General features: G+C 51.0%; 1 protein-coding gene and 1 long non-coding RNA gene across 3 annotated transcripts; one reads left to right on the forward strand and one right to left on the reverse strand.

Moving 5' to 3' along the window:
• The first annotated feature begins 380 nt into the window (after window positions 1–380).
• Window positions 381–8,198, forward strand: LOC146431777 (uncharacterized). Of its 2 annotated transcripts, none has more exons than XR_014854757.1 (2): window positions 381–2,835; window positions 3,145–8,198. It is a non-coding gene; the product is annotated as an uncharacterized LOC146431777 (long non-coding RNA). The 2 variants fall into 2 exon arrangements; XR_014854758.1 differs by having other exon boundaries at window positions 3,149–8,198.
• GLYCTK (glycerate kinase) lies at window positions 4,320–18,654 on the reverse strand. Its single transcript, XM_085072815.1, has 5 exons — window positions 18,537–18,654; window positions 9,752–10,146; window positions 9,222–9,373; window positions 7,298–7,473; window positions 4,320–6,679 (listed from the first exon to the last, which is right to left on the reverse strand). The coding sequence occupies exons 2-5, from the start codon at window positions 10,036–10,038 to the stop codon at window positions 5,774–5,776; spliced, it is 1,521 nt and encodes a 506-aa protein (XP_084928941.1). The 5' UTR covers window positions 10,039–10,146; window positions 18,537–18,654; the 3' UTR covers window positions 4,320–5,773.
• Between the last annotated feature and the right edge of the window lie 55 nt (window positions 18,655–18,709).

Below are 18,709 nucleotides of genomic sequence, written 5' to 3' on the forward strand. Positions count from 1 at the left end.
AGCTCCAGCCCCGGGAGAAACCTGGACACTGGGGGTGGAGGAAGGCTTCAGGAATGCTTCGAAGAGTGTTGATGTTACCAATGCTGCCCTGTGGAATCGAAAGGCAGCCTGAGGCTGAAATTCTTCCTGCTGGCTTAAGGGAAGCCCAGGGTGATGGCTCTGGGGTGGCTCAGCCCCTCTGGAGCTGCCTAAGACAACATCATGGTGCTCAGCTGAAGGCTGCTGCTCAGCTGTGCTGTTCTGGGCCAGCAAAAAGAGTTTTTTGGCGCTGTGTGGCAACCAGAGAGTTTATTGCTACTTTGCTGGGAGATTTTTGTTGTTGTTTTTTTGGTGGGGTTTTTTTTTTGGTTTTTTTGGGTTTTTTTGTTGTTTTTGTTTGGGTTTTTTTATCTAGAAGCAGCTCTTCCCTTCCCAGTGTGTGTCTGGGCTGCACTGCACGAGCCTGCACCCAGCACCCGTCCCCTCCTGCCCCGGGCACTACTCCAGGTCTCCCACCCCGCAGATGCCAGAATCACTGCCGGGATGTGAGCAGAAAGGCAGGAGGAGAGGAGGTGGCACAAACAGCCTTTTTTACTGGTCACCACTTGGCTTCATCCCCAGCCCTTGGGTGGGCTCCTGGGAGAGCTTGCCCTGGTTGCCCCCCACCCCAGAACATGGGGTTGTGCCAGCGCTGCTCAGTGAGCATTCACTGAAGGAACAGTTCTCTGGTTTCCTTCCACCCACATCCACCTCCTTAGTGGAGGATCCATGCTCGTTCACACTAGTGCCTGGCCCCCTGTCAAGAGCTCCTGCAGGCAGCCAGGAGCTGCTCCTAATGGGCTGCCAGGGGATTTGGGCTCTGACAGCTGGGTGCTGACAGCTCCCTGCAACTGCTGGCTCCAGCTGCCAGGCTCTTCTCTCCCTGGTCAGATGGAGAAGGATGCTCTGACCTCCACAGGGATGAGGCTGGCTCCTTTTTCTCCACTCAGCAGGTGTACGTGATGGAGGGCTGTGGTACCCATTGCCTTGGTGGGGCTGGTAAAGCCTTGGGGGTCAATGGTGATACAAGCAGGGGGTTTCCAGGCTGGAGGAGCCCCTGCAGGGTGATGCTCCAGGATGGGGATTGTGAGAGGGGAGGAGGTCAGGGTGTAGCACAGAACAAGTCTTGTCACAGCTCCCAGCACACAGTCGGGATGGGAGGCCCTTGTTAGCTGGGGGAGCTGGGAGCAAGTGCTGACACCTCCTGGGGCTCCCTCTCCAGCGGCTCTGGGGCTTCCCAAGCTTTCTCCTGGCTGACACATCGCCTCTCTGCTCTGTTTGATGCAGGGCTCCTCCGTCTCCCCACAGACCCCGTACAGGGGCTGGGGGGAATCTTGGGGGCTCCCTGGGGTCCGGCTCCATCCCAGCAGGGGCCATGGCAGCCACTGCAGAGGGACTGTCCCATCACCCGCCAGCTTGGAGCATCTCACAGCCTGCCGTCTTGTATGGCTTTTTATTCCTATGTGATTATACATCCCACTTCATATAGGGATTGAAGCCGTGCAATACGCCGGGGTCCGACGGCGGAGAGCAGCCCCTGTGCCACGGGAGCCGGCCTCGGAGGAGCCACCAGAGCTGTCCCCTGGGGTGCTGGAGGAGGATTTCCGGCCTCAGCCTGGACTCCGTCCTGCATCCCAGGCTTCCCAGCCCTCTTGGGATGCAGGTGAGGGGTGCCAAGCTGCTTTGGGGTGAGGCAAGCACAAGCCCACTCCTTGCATTGTGCCTCCTTGCAAGGGTGGGCCTGGTTCTGCACCACATCTGCTGTGGAGAGCCCTGGTGACTGTGCTAGTGGGCTCATCCCTGGGGAATCTGCTGCTTTGGTTTTGTCCACCACTGTCCTGGGAGATGGGCGACAGCATCTGGGTGCAGGCACTGCCAGCAGCACAGGGGAGGAAGAAGAGGAAAAAGATGCTGAGGAATGGCTGTGACAGCAAGGGCTGCCCCAGGCACGATGGTCTTCAAGGTTTCTCAAGAGGCCTCAGCCGCTCTTTCAAGGTTTGTGTTGTATCTGTCACATTAGCGAAAATAGTGAAAATCATGGCTTGTGGAGGAGATGAAAGGCAGCCCCTTCCAATGCCTCCGTAAAGGAAAGGCCCCATTAACACCTAGTGAATTATTGGCCATTAATCAGGCTCCGTGCAAAATAAAACCATCCACATTTATCATTATTGGATCCTTAATGAAGTGATAATGGGAATGCTGGGGAGCTGTGATATTAATGTCTTCTAAGAGGCAAGAGCAGAGCCAAGGGCGGCAGCCAAGATTTTTAATTTACTGCCAAAAGCTCGTGCTGTTAATAACGCTGTTACTTCTCCTGGCCGTTAGCAGTGTTTGGCTACGAGCTGCCTGCTTAGGAGAGAAAATCAACCCTGAACATACCCTCACTTTGTTCACCCACTCCCCACCCAGCATCTGGGCATGTTTTTCCCTCCCACTGTCCCCTGCCCACGTGTAGGGATATGGCCAGGGAGCTGCTGGACATCTTCACCCAACTGCCTCCTTCCTGAAGGCTGGCTGGTGTAGAAAGTTTTGCTTTTCTGATAAAAAGGGAAGGGACTGGGAGCGTCAAACCTGGGTGGCTCTTATTGTCCTCACTCATTCTGCGACTTTTCTCCTTAGGCACAAGCACCCCAGAGCCAGGGTGGCATGGAGCTGGTCCCAGCACAGCCCACACACTGGGGTTGCTCAGTGTGACCAGAGCCACACTCTGGTTTCTTCATTGGCACAGCTTTACTCCTGCAAGGCCAATATCCCAGCCAGGATGGACAAGCTGCAAAACCCTGCTCAGCTGTGATGATTCACTCGAGTTCCCAATGGGTAAGTCATTGCTCCTGCCAGGCCCTGACAGCCCAGAGGCAAATTGATACCAGGCAGGTAAGCGATGCTCTCATGTCTTAAGATTTATGTTATCTCACAAATCTGGCTAAACCTGACCAGTGTGACCCAAATGTATGTTGGCTCATGCATGGAGCCTTTTGCCCTTTTGTGAAGGGACTGCAAGTTAGAGGGAGCTGGCTTTGGGCTGGAGCAATAACAGACAATTCCCTGCTGAGCACTGTCCAGAGGAATAAGATGATGCTTTGTCTCTGAGAGCTGTGCACATTACAAAGTTCTTTTTGTCCCCAGGTAGAAGTTGCACAAGATCCACCCAAGAGACCCCTTGAAAATGGAGCTTCAAGTTATCCAGGTAGAAGCATTACAGAATTATTTCTGTAGCCTGGGCGTTCTTGCTGAACCTCCCCCTGGCCTGTTATCTCCTCATTAGGAAAGAATGGACAGGAACAAAATCCATACATAGCAGCCAAGCAAAGGTAGATGTGAAATGCACTTCAAACAGCTCCATCCTTTCAACAAATATTTTACTAGACTTCTCCCCAATACACACTCTTTAATCGTTATGAAAAGCCACCATTCAGGAAGCAAGGACACTGCTTAGGATACCTGGGGTAGGCATTTCCCAGGAGAAGCCAGCCAGCACTAGCCCAAGCTCCTCTGAACCTGACTGGGAGGCAGCACAAGCAGCAGCTCCAAGGGTGGTGCTTAGCAATGGGGGAGAGCTGTAGGCAGGGGGGTGTGGTGGGACCATGGCAGCGTGCCCAGGCTGCCACACTGGACCTCTGCTGAAGTGACCCTTCTGCCAGGCACCCCAGCCTGAAACCAGAGTCACTCTGCATTCCACTGGAGCGGAATAGTCCAGGAAACATTCACCATATTCTCCATGCTGTGGAGCCAGCTTTAGCCAGTTATCCTGGCTGCAGCCCATAGTTCTGGCTGTATCGTTGCCTGTGTTAGTGCCCCTGTGGAGCTGCCCTGCTGGGCATGGAGCAGGCGACCTGCCAGCGACCTCCGGAGAAAAACACACGGCACAAAGCAGCTCCTCCTGCACAACCACCCCCTGACATTACGGGGGCACAGCGAGCTCTGTAACGCTTGGCAGATTTTCCCCAGCAGATCTCAGAGCTGTTTGCCAGTGTGAGCAAGTTCAGGCATGTTACAGAAGACCTTCAGACTCTGAGGACAAATGAGATGCGTGGATGAGCTTAAACCACCGGGCAAGACTGGGGTTTAGAAATTCCCAGGGTTGTGCCTTACTCTGAGCCTGGGCTGTTGCCCAGACAGTCCAGCTGCCAGCCTGGTATTTACACCAGGCCCCGTGATGGTCCTGCTGATATCCCTACTTTTAGATATTGGCTTCAAAACCAAAATAGGAGGTTTTACATCCTCCTCAAAACCCCACCCTCTGATCCACCTTGAAGAGGGGTGCAGAATGACTGTTCAGTGAGACACCACGACTCAGGGTGTTGGCACAACGGTGTATTTATGTCACGAGATGAGATCAGCCACACGGAGTAGGTCGGTCTGTCTGGAAAGAGTCTGAGTCAAGCGTGTCCTATTACATTAGAGCTGGATTTTCAAAGGAGCTGAGCTCCCAGTTAGGCTCTGTAACAAACAGGCGGATATTCAAAAGGAGTCGACGTGCTGGGTCATACTGGCTGCTGAGCTGAAGTCCTTTGAATATCCAGCCAAACCGTCAGTGTGCCTGTTGCTACAGGCAAAGCCCTCCTGAAATCCAGCCCCACTGTGGGCTCCACGTCCTGGGAAATCAAGCTCATCTCTGCTCTCCCACATATCACACTGCAGTAGGTGACAAAAACGTGAAAACCACTGTGTCTTCGTGCATGAGGGGGGAGCATCTCCCTGCCAGAGCACAGCTCTGGCAGCTTTGCCCTTTGATCAGCTCAGCAGCATGGGTCAGGAGAGCTGAGCATGAAGGTTTCCTTGCCTTTTGTTCTGTGGAATTAGCAGAGCTAATCAGAATGACAGTGACTTCTGCCTCAGCGCAGAGGAAAGGTCAGTGGTTCAGGCTGGATGCACGACTGTTTTCTAGACAGTTGGAAAACAACACCATGAAAGCTCATAGCATACATGCTGCTGGCACGGAGGCTCTCCCAACAGGGACCAGCAGGGAAGACGTTCCTGTGGAGAGAAGGAGGCTGGAGGAGGACTCTGCTTGGCTGGCTTGTCACTGCACTTCATTCGTCCCTTTCCTTGTGCTGCACAATGAAGGTATGCCACCCTCTTTGTCACTGTGCACTGCTTGTGTCACCAAGCTGGTCTTGAGAACTTCTCTCTGCAAATCTGCTCCTTAGCTACACTCCTGGGTATGCATCCTGCTGGGCTTGGGGTCTCTGTCACCTCAGTACCCTGGTGTGGGAGGAACTGCAGGGCACTATGCTGGCACATGGAGCAGGTGCTGGGTGTCTCCTTCCCACCACATCCCTGCAGCACCTCCATGCTTCAGGTGAGCAGGCCTTGCTGCTATTGCTTTTACATCCTTCAGTCACTGTAATTTGCTACAGTGAACCCCTTAAACCCCACTATTGAGCTGCTCTTGAGCTGGGGGCACTAGAAGTGCAACAGTGCAGCAAGGGCTCTCCACAGTAGCCCTGCCATGGCCTCAACTTCCCTACATCTCTTAAATTAACTATAGTTGAAGCAGTCACAAGTCTTAAATACAGTTTCCTTGTCTGTAATGTGACCTCTTGCCTTCCTCTGATCCCCCCAATTATAAGTGCTTGTTTTTACTGTGGACATCCACTCTAATGTGTCTAATTAATGGATTCTTTCTGTCAAAGACATTAGCAGCCTCGACAGTGAGACCTAATTTATGTAGTTTGCATTTGTCCACAGTGTTGGTGCTTTCATTTACTCCTGCTCCTAATTAAGTGCATCTGGGTATCTGCAGAGGGAGCTCTCATGATCTCTCCATGGCTCTAATTAAAATGGCCTGGATGTCCATGACATTGGTGCCTGTCAAGCCTGTCACCAGGAGGTGATGTCCACCTTGGAACTGGCTGAAGAATGTGTAGGAGTCGTTGTTCCTGAGGAAGGCCTCCACATCCAGGCCCTCTCGAAGTGCCTCAGCCACCAGCGCTGGGCTGCAGAAGGCTCCTGCTGCCTCCGTCGGCCCATCCTGCCCATCGGTTCCCCCACTGAAGAAGAGGATCTCACACTTCCTCTGGGGGCTGCTGGCTCCCTTGGCCTGAGCCCTGTGCAGCCCCAGCCCCACACGTAGAGCCAGCTCCTGGTTCCTCCCACCCTTGCCGGTTCCTTGGAGCTGGACTGTGGTTTCTCCACCGGCCAGGATGCAGACTGGTCTGTTGGGCCCTAATCCTTGCAGGGCCTGTAGAAACTCCTCAAGGTCCAAGCCTGGGATCTGTAGCTCTGCTGCCAGCTGCAGGAGGTTCCCCCTCAGCTGGTCACTCAGAGGCCCTTCTCTGAGGTCGGTGAAGCCCAGGCAGACCAGCTGGATCAGCTGGCAGTACAGCGTGGCAACACGGCCAACTTCCCCATGGATTGCTGCACTCAGGACCAGAGCTGCATAGCCCAGGCCCTCAGCTTGGTGTTTGGCCTCTTGCAAAGCCAGCGTGTTTGACCCAAGGATGATGTTGGAAACATGGGAGTAGTTTTCTGGACCAGTGGGCTTGGTGGGAGAGCTGGAGAGGACTATTTCCACAGACTTGGGCAGGCTGTGCAGCAGGTTGTATTTGGTGAGTATCTGAAGGCAGTCTTGGACACTGTGGGAGCTGGCAGCAGTGGGCCCACTCGCTATGATGTCCAGGGGGTCACCTATCACATCAGACAGGATGAGACTCACAACCTGCAGAAAGAAATACCCACAGGTTATTGCAGGAGGCAAAGACAGGTGATCTCACAAGAGCCCTGGCATAAGCACTGCTTTGAGTGCCACCTCCACACCAAAGCAGACAGAAATGGGGCAGGTCTTGGCCCATTTTTGTTTCATGGTCCTGTGAATGTCACCTTGCCCTTCTCAAACCCACAGATTTACAATCACCTTTGATGCTGGACCATCATACTGGAAGATATAACCTGTGACACTGCACTTGTCAGGCCCAACCTTGTGTGGGCTCAGCAACGGCACACACTGAGAACAGCCCCCAGGAGAGCCAAGGGTCAAAGCCAGCCTTGAAAATGCTGTGTTGAAGCACCAACACTTGGAAGTGCCTGCTGGGTGTGGGCTGGGGTCTGCAGAGAGTGGCGTGATGGAATGGCTGATGTTTCCCAAGTCTGAATTCCCACTCTTCCATCTCTGTCTCCCTGAGAGTTTTGGTCCTCAGTGAAATCCCAGCCAGAGAGTCCCAAAAGTGTGAAAAGTTGTTCACTCACAGTACGGAGAAAAACCTGGCAAGCTGACTAAACCTCTGCTTTGAGGGTACATGGGTGATCTCTGGGCAATTAGAGGTTTTCCCTTGATTACCCGTGCAGGATGTGCCAGCTGGGCCAGCCCTCCACCCTTCAGCACAGACAGAGTCTTCCGGACAATGTTCAGCTCCTGTATGGCAGCTCCTCGGGAAGCCAGCATCTTTGTGAGTTTCTCCTTCTCTTCGAGGAGGATAGGAGGGATGGGAGCAGGCAGTAGGGCTGATCCACCCCCTAGGATGCAGAAGAGATGAGAGACCTAAGTGAACATCTCTGGAGAATTCAGTCATCTTCACCAATGGGTTTAATCACTGCTGTCCTGCACTCTCTGTAGTCAGCTATACTTCACCCAGGCAGTATAGGGGTACCTGGCTGGATTGGGGGTACCACATACCTGCAGTGGTGTGGGGATGACAGAAAAGGAGCAGCAACTACCATCACCTCTACACTGGGCTACAAGTGGGTCCTCACACTGATATTCAAGGGCTACCTGGATGGATGAGCAGGGAGCACAACCTCCACAGCTCACACAGCAGTCATTGCTGTGCATATGGGGACACTGCCTGCTTTGGTGGCTCCATTTATTCAGGATAGCATGTAAAAGCACCAGCTATGGATGCAGCAAGGTTGGAAACTGCTGAACTGCACTTATCTAGGTCTGGGAGGAAAGAAAAGGGGGACAGTAATGGAAAGGACAAAGCATATCAGGAGTCCAGGGTGATAGTCTCACTGATGGGAATTCTGTCTGATACAAGCAGGCATTGGAAATGTGGAAAAGAAAGGAAGGTTCTAATGGAAAAGTGGAATGGATGGAAAACAGAGAGGAGAAAAGAGCAAGGTCTGTGCAGAGAATGAGCATGCACAGACGTACAGCTGAAAGCTACTGTCAAAATGCAAAGCCTGCTCAGAGGTTTGAGACAAATCAGCATCAATAAAACATGATGAGCAAGAAAAACAAATGCAAATGCCTGTGTTTCAGTCAATAGCCAGGGATCTAGCTGAGAGGCAGGAGCAGTTGGGGACCGGCTGCTGTGTGGGAGTGCACATGCATAGGGAGTCACAGCCACGGGGAGATCCTGTACAGGCTCCCTGAAGGGCTGAGGAGTCTCTTGGAGATCCCTGTATCCAAAAGACAGGAGGAAGCCCAGGGGAATCCCCAGAAAGCACAGCTAGCTTCCAGTCACTTGGGTGTTTGCCTAATGGCACTGCTCTCTCTGCACCAGATCAGGCTCCAGCATCCTCAGAGGAATAAACACTGAGCAGAGGAGACCCAGGCATTTCTGCCAAGCTGCTCCAAGCCCCTGCATGCTTTTGCCCTGTGACACACACTACCCTGCTGAGCTCAGGCTGGGGTGATGTCACTGCATCCCTCTGATGCACCTCCTGACACAGCCCTAGATCTGGGGACAGCCTGGGGGCCAGCAGCCAGGCCCTGGGGGTGTGCAGAGCTGCCCCTACAAGGCATGCAGCTCACTGTGTTGGTACCTGGAGGCCTCATTTCCAGTGGCAGGGAAGGAGCCAAGCCCTGGGAAAGATCAGTTCCAAATCTCAGCTTTCAGACTCACACTCCTGCACAAATATGGAGCATGCAAGTCCACCTTGCTTCTCCAAGTCTGCGTTCCCAAATGTAAGGAAGGGGAAGGAAGAAAGTGTTTCCTTGCCAAGGGGTGGGAACAGCTGCCAGGCTGTGGCCAGAAGTGCCACCTCACAGTCGTGGCACAACTGCAGGACCCAGCCTGTGCAGCTCAGCCTCTTCCCAGTGCTGGGAGGCAGCATGTCCACCGCAGCAGGAAGAAGCTCTGTGCTTTCTCTTGCTGCATCCCTGGAGAAAGGATGGCAGAAGGGAGAGGAAAAATCACAGAAGTGCAAGTGTCCATGCTGAAAGGGCTGTCACAGCACTGTGTTCCCTTGCTGTATGTCCAGGGGTGGGCAGGCAGCTGGGGGCCCTCAGCAGATCCCATTCCCTGGGATCCCCGCACTACCTGAGATGAGCACAAGGAGCAGGTCATCTGCAGTCAGACCCTCAGCCAGCTCCTGGATGGCAACTGCTCCCTTCAGAGCCTCTGCATCTGGGAGGTTGTTCTTGGCACCTTCAATGACCTGGATTTTGCTGTGTGGCTTCAGCAGCATCTCCCTGGTAAAGTAAGAGAGGCAATCACAATGCAGATCTGTGCACCCACATAGGCAGCTAGGCTGTCACCTGCAGGTGCCTGGTGTACCAGTGGAACACAGTGAGTGACTAGAAGAGGCAGATGGCCTTTGCTGAGTATCTCTTCCCCACTGCTGGAGAGGAGGCGCATCCAGCACATCCAGGCTGTGTCACTAGTGTCACTGGGACGTGATGGTGGTTGAAGATGAGAGTGGTGGGATGGATGGGGTGGGATGGGGTGGGCAACAGAGCAAGGACAGCTGGTAAGGACTAAAGGTGTTCACAGCAACATCCCAGAGGACAAATCTGGCAGCCTACACCCCTCCTTCCCATTCCCCCAAATTGCCCAGAAAGAGTCCTTACTGCATTCCTGCTCGCCGCAGGCTCTCCTGGATCCCTAGCGGCACATTGATGATCCCCCGAGTGAGGTGCTCTCCCAGGATCTCTTCTGCTGCTGCGGCCATCCCCAGCACAGCTTTTCCAAAACCCACCAGGTACAGGTCCCTCTTGAGTGGAAAGGCCTGGCCCTTGACCAGCAGCTGAAGGCACCCATCTTGCTGGAGCTTCACAGCCCTCTTCAGCATGGGAGCTGGGCGGACAGTGCCCACGGCGCCGCGGAACAGGGACAGCGCGTGCTCACGGAGGGACATGGTGCACAGGCTGGCAGACCTGAGCCACCTGCGTTCTGGGGTGGGCTTGTGCACCCTCTGACAGTGCTGGCAACGCCTCAAGGGCTGGGACAGCCAGCAGCCTCCAACCTGCAAGGGAAAGTGAACATTTTTGCTAGTAGAAGAGACAGGGCTGTCACAGAAAGAACAGAGAGGTCAAAACATGAGTTGTGGAACTCTAGCTCCTGTTTCCCCTAGATTAAGGTGCCGTATGAGCAGTATTTTCTAACTTTTCCCCAGGCAGGAAGAAGGAAAGGACAGTGTCACATTCAAACTACCTGTCAGCTTGTGATTCCCCTGCAATCTCATCACCTCCTGCAGGGAAGGTGAGCTGTGCCAGCCAGCTTCTCCATCACTGTAGCTTTGCCACTGGCAAGCCATCATTTCTATTTGCTTAGCATTTGACACCTTTCCAAACTGTGGAAGCTGCTCTCTGTCCTGGAGAGAGCAGGGCGTCTGGGTGGAACAGCTTTTCGCTACATTAACTCCCTTCCTCATGCTAGCCAAATGCTGATCTCATCCTCTGGCTGTGCATTGCCCCATGTGTCCCTGCAGCATCAGACATGGACTTAGGAGAAACAACAGCCTTGCTGGCTGCCTCTTCCCTTGCTGCTGGTGGCCACAGAGAGACCAGTAATGAGGTTTCCTCACCAAACAGCAAATTAACGCAAGGCTTCATTTGCCTTTCTCTTTTAGTCCTCATTATCCATTAAAATCACATTTAGAGCCCAAATAAGACTTCATATCCAGGCAAAGTTGCCAGCCATGTCTGTGAAAGCCCATTTGAGCTGTTCTCCACTGAGCATTAGCATTATATGCAACAGATCTCTTCATGGACCGAAAGATCTCAGCTGCTCAAGGGCAGATACTTGTCTTGACAGAGGAAAGGCAGCCCCTGCCAGCACACACACATCTATTCCCTCCCAGCATTTCTCCTTCCTTCTGTTAAGTGGCAGCAAGTTCACTGCTGGTTTGTGAGGATCAAAGATCCTTGTGATCTGCATCTCTCCTGCTCACGGCATTAAAGGCAAGGTGCCAGGAGGCTGAAGAAGCCAGGGCAACACACTTGATCACAAACCCATTGAAATTACCTGAGAGAGTTAATCTTCTCTCTAGAAAGTGGGTGTGTTTTGTGCAAGGGCTTCTTTTAGGAGAGCTCAGGAGTCCAGAGGTCTCATTGTCCTGACACTCCCACAGCATTGCAAGGTGTTAATCATTAAGCCGGACAAGCTTTTCAACAGCTTCTCTGGGTCTAAATCTGCCTTATTTTGCTGCAGGGACCCAAAGGATCTACACAAAAAATCTCTACACCAGCCCCTTCTCAGGTATTGAAACTTAGGCACACTCTGAGATCCTTAGACAAGGGACTTGTAGGTAAGGCTATACGGAGAATGAAATGTTTGTCAGAGAAAGAACCTCAAGAATCACGGAAGTGGGGAAAAGCCCTTAAGAACAAGACTAACAGTAAACGACATAATGCTTAGGAGAACAGATTTTAAAGGCAAAAGCCAAGGCAGAATAACCACCTATCTGTACTCCCTTTAGGTGCTGGTCAGAAGGACTGGCTTTTCAACCACGAGGAGAGAGGAGAATAAAAGACAGGGTGCCCTGACCACTTTGTTCCTAGACTCAAACTTCATGGCAGCTGATGCTGCCAGCAGTTTAAACCACTGACCCCACTTCAGTGAGGGCTAGAGTGACTGAGCTGACCGCAGTGAAGTCAGCTGTGCACCCTCAGGAACTGAGATAAGCATCTCCGGTCCCAGCAGGTCTCTGATTCACCTAGCAGCACAGTGCAGAGGAAGATGTTACAAAGCAGAGGTGCATCATACCCAGGCCACCTCGACGGAGCTGAGATACAGAGTTTGCAGGAATGGCTGGAGAAAAAAGCTTAAACGGAGCTAGGGGAGTTTAAGAAAATAAAGCCCCAAAGTTTTTAACAGGCTTTGTCTCTGCCTTGATGTTTCTGTGCACGGCTGACCCTAAAGCCCCGAGGGAATTGCGCACAACCAGACCTGCAGCCGTGGCTCCTGTCACACGTGCCCTCCTGGCAGCCCCATTCAGCTCCAGCTCCAGACACGACCCAGCAGGCGTGAGTTCTTTAAAAGCAATCCTCTCCTACTGGAGCTGGAAAAACTAAATGCCAGCTTAATTCAGCTGGCACTTGTGTACATACTGCTAATGCTTACTCTGGAAAGCATTTCAGTACAATAGCAGGCATGTAATCTGTTTTCTGCACTCTGAACTCAGATTATATTTTAACCATCGAGGCCTGATCCAGAGTCGCTGGAAGTCAGCAAGTGCCTTTCCATTGCTTCTCAGGATTTCAGGGCCCACTGCCTGACACTGATCTCAGGGCACAGGTGTAAAGGCAGAGTAAATAGGGTAAAACCCCCTTGCTTGCAGTCAGAGGTTATCCAACTTTATACCAATGCAACAGAGAGCTGAATTTGGCACAGATCCATTTGCTTTGGATGTCTCAGTGTGTGACTCTCCTCCTTGTCAGCCCTGATTAGACACACAGACTCACTGGAGGCTCCCCTTGGAATGGGGGTGCTGCTAATGATACCACAAATCCGTTTTTATGTAATTTATTTATACAGTCTCAGGCACTGGGTACTAAATGTCATCAGGGAACAGCTATAAATCAGTGCTATGAAATCCACTGTAGATATTAACAAAAAATAAAACTCCTACTCATTTTACTAAGGCTTTAAAAACAAGATCAAGAGAACTGAATATCACCCCAAAACACAGGCAGTTGTGAAAAGAAAAATAACCCAAATGGCAGCTCTCAGGCTCCCTCCCCAGATGGTGGGTTTAGAAGTGGTGTAATTGCCTGTTCGCTGCTACATATTGCACGAGGGGAAATTACACCCTCACATCCCCTCGTTTTCCTCTTCCCACTGCTGGCTGGGAGGAATCTGGGCTGGGAGAAGGGGCTGATGGTGTGACTCATATTGCTTCATGCACTAATCTTAGTTTCCCAGTTTCTCAGCGAAATCACTTAGGGATTAATGAGCCCTCTTCTATATGGATATAAGGTGACATGCTACAGGCACGAGTGGGGTTCAGGTTTCACATCTTCCCTTTGTCCCTAGTTGGGGTAATTTGGAGATGGGATATAGACAGTCTTTTGAAAAGTTTTCCATGAGTTCACACTAAGCTTAGGATGAAAATGATGCTAAGAATTGCCTGTTCCAAAGAGAGTTGGAGGATTGTAAGGGGTTTAGATTAATCCCCTTTAAATGAAAACTTCCTCAGCTTTCATTGATGAATAATCTAGACACTTATAATAATCTACACACACCATTTTAAGCCCTTTCTTCAGAAGGCCCCTCCTAAGCCTGTAGAAATTTCCACTGTTAGCTCTCATACCAAAAAGCAGCAAAACCCCAGCTTCTCATTTTCACCTTCTCTGGGAAAGAGAGAGGGAAAGGAGCTGGACTGTGATAAAATACAGGCAAAACGCTCGTTTGCATCACCTTTCATTAACTTTTTAATTAAAGCAATTCTGCAGGCAAGGAGCCAAAGTCAGAGGGAGACAGAAACAATCCAGCAGTAGGGGCAGAAATGTGGTAAAGCTGCCAAGTAAATTGGATAGTGGCAAGAGACCAAAAGCATGGACATAGCGGGGCAGAGTCTGAGCCATAAACTTGGAGTCACACTGGGGAGGAAAACAGTGAACAAATGAGCTGGCCATGCCCATGCAGTGAGAAAAATGAGCCAGCACCTCACTCCGTGGCAGGTATTTGAAAGCCAGAAAAATACTCCTTTCTAGGGGCCAGTCTGCCATCACTGGGCAGAGCTGATATATTCCAGGTGCTGCGGTTGGAGGTTTGTTCAAGGATTTGCATCTTGGGCTTGTGGTTTATTTGAAGTCAGGGCAATTGAACTTGTTGCAGGCCAACCCAACAACACACACATCCTGAGCTTTTCAGGTGCTGTGAGATCAGAGGATGCTGTGCCAGAATGTCTAATTTAACTGAGAACTTCAGGGACCTAAGTTACTCTAGCTTCAATGCCGTCAGGATGCCTCTGGATTTCCTCCAGGATTGGTGGCTGGCCCACCTTGTACAGGGTCAGCTTCAAAATCCCTGAGGGGCTTGGAAAATATTTGAAATGGCACTGGATCAAACCCCACCTGTTCAAGGATAATTTTGAGCTCAAGCTCTAAAAGACAGATTACAGTAGTAAACTCCCAGACACAGCAAGTTTTAGCGGTGTCTCTTGCTCCTCGTTTTTCTTGCTGCACGACTTTTTTCTGGCCTCTCGGCATGTAAATTACTGACAGACTCACCAAGGCTCCCCACTTCCATTTCTCCTGCATCACCAGGGGAATTTACCTACAAAGTACAACAGAGTGGAGATTTTACTGCCTTAAACTCCCCCGTTCCCACTTACTGACACATCTTCTCTATCATTTGATATATCAACTTTAATTCGCCTGGTGAGCCCTGCTCCAACCCAAGCTTGCTGCTCCACATGGTCCCAAAAGCATTACAAGAAAATTTTCCAGGAGATGCACTGAACCCAGGAGGGAAACAAAGCAGTGAAGGCTTGTTCCAAGTGACTATTCTGGGAGGATTAGATGGGGGATTTTTCCAGACTAATCTCTTTAAATGAAAATTTCAGAATTTGATTAATTTTTTAATCTGCACATGGATTTGCATAAAATTACTGCACTGCCTCATTCACATTTGGTAAAAGAGAAAATGTCTGCAGCAAGGATGGGCAGCTAGGAAAGGTCTGGTGCATGAGTGGGTGTGAAAGGACAGGGTAAAAGGCCCTTTGCCCCCACTCATTGCAGTGCTTCTGCATCCATAAGTGGGAAACAGGATGCGAGTAGACAGCAGCAGTATGACGAGACCAGAGGGTTTGCCAGGCAGGCAAGGGAGAAAGTAGGATGGAGCCTGGATACCTTTGTTTTAAGAATATGCTGAGCTCTGGGAAACCCAGGAATCCTAGTTTCCAATACATGGCTTTCTATATGTTGCTTGGAGAAGAAATATGTTGCTCTCATGACTGATTTACTCACCAGGAAAGTGTCAACAGGGTCTCTTTCCCTTTGATGGGGAATGTGGCTTAAGGCCAAACACGGGGAAGATAAGTGTTCTATTCAGCATTTTATATATATAGATCAGTATCATTAGCAAAAAAAAATTAACTGGATTTGACATATGCATCTTACTAGTTTTTCTAGGTCACACTCCCTTCACTCCCTATATACCTTTTGGAAATGATTTTTCCATGCACTGGGGATTGCAAGGGAGGAAAAAAAAATCACTAAAAATTCTTCTGTAGCTCAACACAGAACACTACTACCCTGAAGCCAAGCCCATGCCAAGTCTACTTCCTTTCATGCTGTAATTTCTCAAACTCCCTATTCTGAGTCAACTTGCCATCAAAGATGAGAGTCATTTAAAATACAGGGAAGGATCACAGTATCTAGAGAAGATGAAAAGCTGCGAGCCTTGAGGACTGGAATAGTAGAAAGGGGTTGAAATTCAGTGCTGCGAAATACAAGGTCATGGTCTTTGGGATTAATAGCAGAAAATTATGAGCTCCTCAGCTGGAAATAACATAAGAGGAGAAAGAGCCAGGAATCTTAATCAGTCACAGGATGACAATTACAGCTGCCCTCTGGGCTGAGACAAGAGGCTGTGGGGAATGTGGAAAGCAGCAGATGTGAACTGCCTGGACTTTGCTGAGGTTTTTGACATCATTCCTGTGAGCATGCTGGAGGGTGGGCTGGGCAATCACAGCCAAACCTGCTGGAAACCAGCCTGACCAGTGGGCTCCAAGGGCAGGAATCAGTGGCTCAGGGTCCAGCTGACATCTGGTAATCAACAGGGACTCTGCTGGGGTTCGTGTCACCCCACAGCTTCATTAGTGACCCGGAGGGTAGCACAGAGTGCTTAATTTGGGGGAACTGCTGACGGAGGCACCTTCCAGTGGAACTGTGATAAACTCAAGGTCAGGACCCACAGAAACCTCAGGACTCTCAGTAGGGAGAAGTATGAATTTTTGCTGCTGAGCAAGCACAAGTCCCTGTATTGTGCAGATGCCAGTGGTATCTAATACAGAAATGCATAGGTAGAATAACTACATTTGATCGATATTACTCAAGCAGCAATTAAACATTTTTTCCATTAACTAATTTTGCAGGGGCATTATCCATAATTCCTACTTAATATGACATTTTTCTAGGAGATCCAATTATCCTGCCAGCTAAATTCCAGCTTGGTATAAACTGACAAACTAAGTTCCAACGATTAGGAAGAAAGGCAGAAGAATAAAAAGGAAGTGACAAAATATCAAATCAACAACCCACGGTGTTATACAACTCTAAAACTTAGCTAAGTATTGTAGGTGTTTTGAAGTAAATTGTCTTATGATGTTATTGGTGAGTCACCTCCAGGGCCTGCAGGAGATAATCCAGGCTTTGATCCTGCAATTTAAAGTGTGCAGGAGGCACGACATTCCAAGCTTTTCTAAAACCTCTCATCACACGAAAATCAGTTGTGGGTTTTGAACCGGCCTAACAAAGAGCCAGCTGACCCCGAGACCCCAAGGAGTAATGAGGGTGTTTTTTTAGTCTCCCTGGACTCTGGTGTGAAAGACTTGTCTTTGTTTCAAAGTAAAAAAGGTAAATCATTCTGAGGAGCCAATCCCACCGCGGCAGGAAAGGATGAGTCGGGTGAGATCTCTAAACATGTCACAGGGAGCTCCAGCAAGAAAACAGCAAGGGCAAGGAATCTGAGAAAAGGCTTTCATTTAACTAATTCACACATGAACACAAAGTAATTCAGCCTATTTGAAGGATGTGCAGACATTTAACAGTCCCTGGACTTGCTGAGGTTTGACCACAGGAGGGCAACAAGAGCCAAATGCAAAATCAAACTGTATTCTGGACACTATGAAAGGAAAATGCAATTAACGTTCAGGAAGGCATCTACCATTTATTTTTATCTTTTGATTCTGAGTTTCTGGGGGACCAAAGTGACAAGAAGATCTGCGGGTGTTCTAAACTTAAAATAGCAGAAATCTTTGTGGGGTGAGATTCTCACAGCTACTGTTAGAATACTGTACTCCAAGAATAGCCTTTTAAGGTAAGAAATACACAAAAACATGCACAATGAGCCTGTCATCATGATAGATTCATGACAGAAAAAGCAGTTCTGAGGTGTGTGTACTGGAGCAGCAGCCTCAAAAGCCACAGTGTGTTTCTCAAAGGCTTAAGTGTGTGCTGCCCACCTTTACCTGAGAGCTTGTGTGATGTAGGAACATGGTGCTATAGCTGTGGTGTTCCTGTAGGACTGCCTACAAGTTTTTAGAGAAATAAAAAAATACTGTGAAATAAAAATCTGCAATAGCTGGACTAAAAGTAGGAGGGGAAGGGTGAGAAAGTGATCACGGTACATTTCAAAGGAGGAGCTGACTGATGCTCTCTGCCACCCTAGGCTGTCCAGAGGCTGTTCCTGCCAGGCTCTGCCGGGAGGCCATTGCAGCCTATGCGCCCTATAAATGGTTTCACAGAATCAACTATGTTGGAAAAGAACCCTGAGACATCAAGCCCAGCCTATGACCAAACACCACAGTGCCACCCAGACCATGGCACTGAGAGCCTTTCCTTGAACGCCTCTAGGGACAGTGACTCCACCACCTCCCTGAGCAGCCCATTCCAATGTCTAAGCACCCTTTCTGTGAAGAAATTCTTCCTGATGTCCAGCCTAAACCTCCCCTGGCGCAGCTTGAGGCTGTGTCCTCTCGTCCTGCCAGTGGCTGCCCGGGAGGCCAACCCAGCTACAACCTCCTGTTGGGGAGCTGTAGAGAGCAATAAGGTCACCCCTGCGGCTCCTTTTCTCCAGGGTAAATATCCCAGCTCTCTCTGCCCATCCTCACAGGACTTGTGCTCCAGACCCTTCACCAGCTCTGCTGCCCTTCTTCGGACCTGCCCCTGTATTTCAATATCCTTCCCGAACTGAGGGGCCCAGAACGGGACACAGCACTCGGTGTGACCTCACCAGTGCCCAGTACAGGGGGACAGTCACTGCTCTGGTCCTGCTGGCCACACTATTCCTGATACAAGTCAGGTGCCACTGGCCCTCTTGGCCACCTGGGCACACGCTGGCTCGTATTCAGCCGCTGCCGACCAGAGCACTTCTCTCTATTTTCCACTGGAAACTCGGAAAGGCACTTTAAATGGACACAACCCGGGAACACCCCGCGCCGGGTGAGGCTGTCCCGCGGCTCCCGCGGCGCCTCACGGCCCGCAGCAACGCGAGAACGCGCGCCTGCCCGGCTCCGGAAGTGACGCGTCCTGCCGGCGCGAAGCCATTGCCCGCTCTACGGGATGACGTCATGCCCTTAACCCGGCCTCCCCCACCCCGCAATGTGCACGGACGGAGGGGTGGGTGGATAATGAACCCCGGCCCCGCCACGGCCGTCCGGCCCTGCCCCGCGCCGCCCCTTCCCACCTCGGGCCCCAGGAGCGGCGGGGACGGTGACAGACGCGGGCAATCACGGGCGGCCAGGAGCGCGCAGGCCTTTCCGCCATTGCTGCCACACTCAATATGGCCGCCGGGCAGGGACACCCCGCCCTCCCCCGTCCTAGCAGCCCCTGCGCTCTCCCCCTCACACCCCCCCGTGC

Source organism: Lichenostomus cassidix, chromosome 12 (assembly GCF_008360975.1).
Source record: "Lichenostomus cassidix isolate B80296 chromosome 12, HeHo_3.0, whole genome shotgun sequence".
NCBI classification, from domain to species: domain Eukaryota; kingdom Metazoa; phylum Chordata; class Aves; order Passeriformes; family Meliphagidae; genus Lichenostomus; species Lichenostomus cassidix.

Coding starts and splice junctions, on each gene's coding strand:
- GLYCTK (XM_085072815.1), bottom strand. CDS start 10,038: ATGTCCCTCCGTGAGCACGCGCTGTCCCTGTTCCGCGGCGCCGTGGGC. Junction 7,474..9,221: donor GCTCCTTGTGCTCATCTCAG/GTAGTGCGGGGA, acceptor TCTGCATCCTAG/GGGGTGGATCAGCCCTACTG. Junction 6,680..7,297: donor AGCTGGCACATCCTGCACGG/GTAATCAAGGGA, acceptor TTCTTTCTGCAG/GTTGTGAGTCTCATCCTGTC.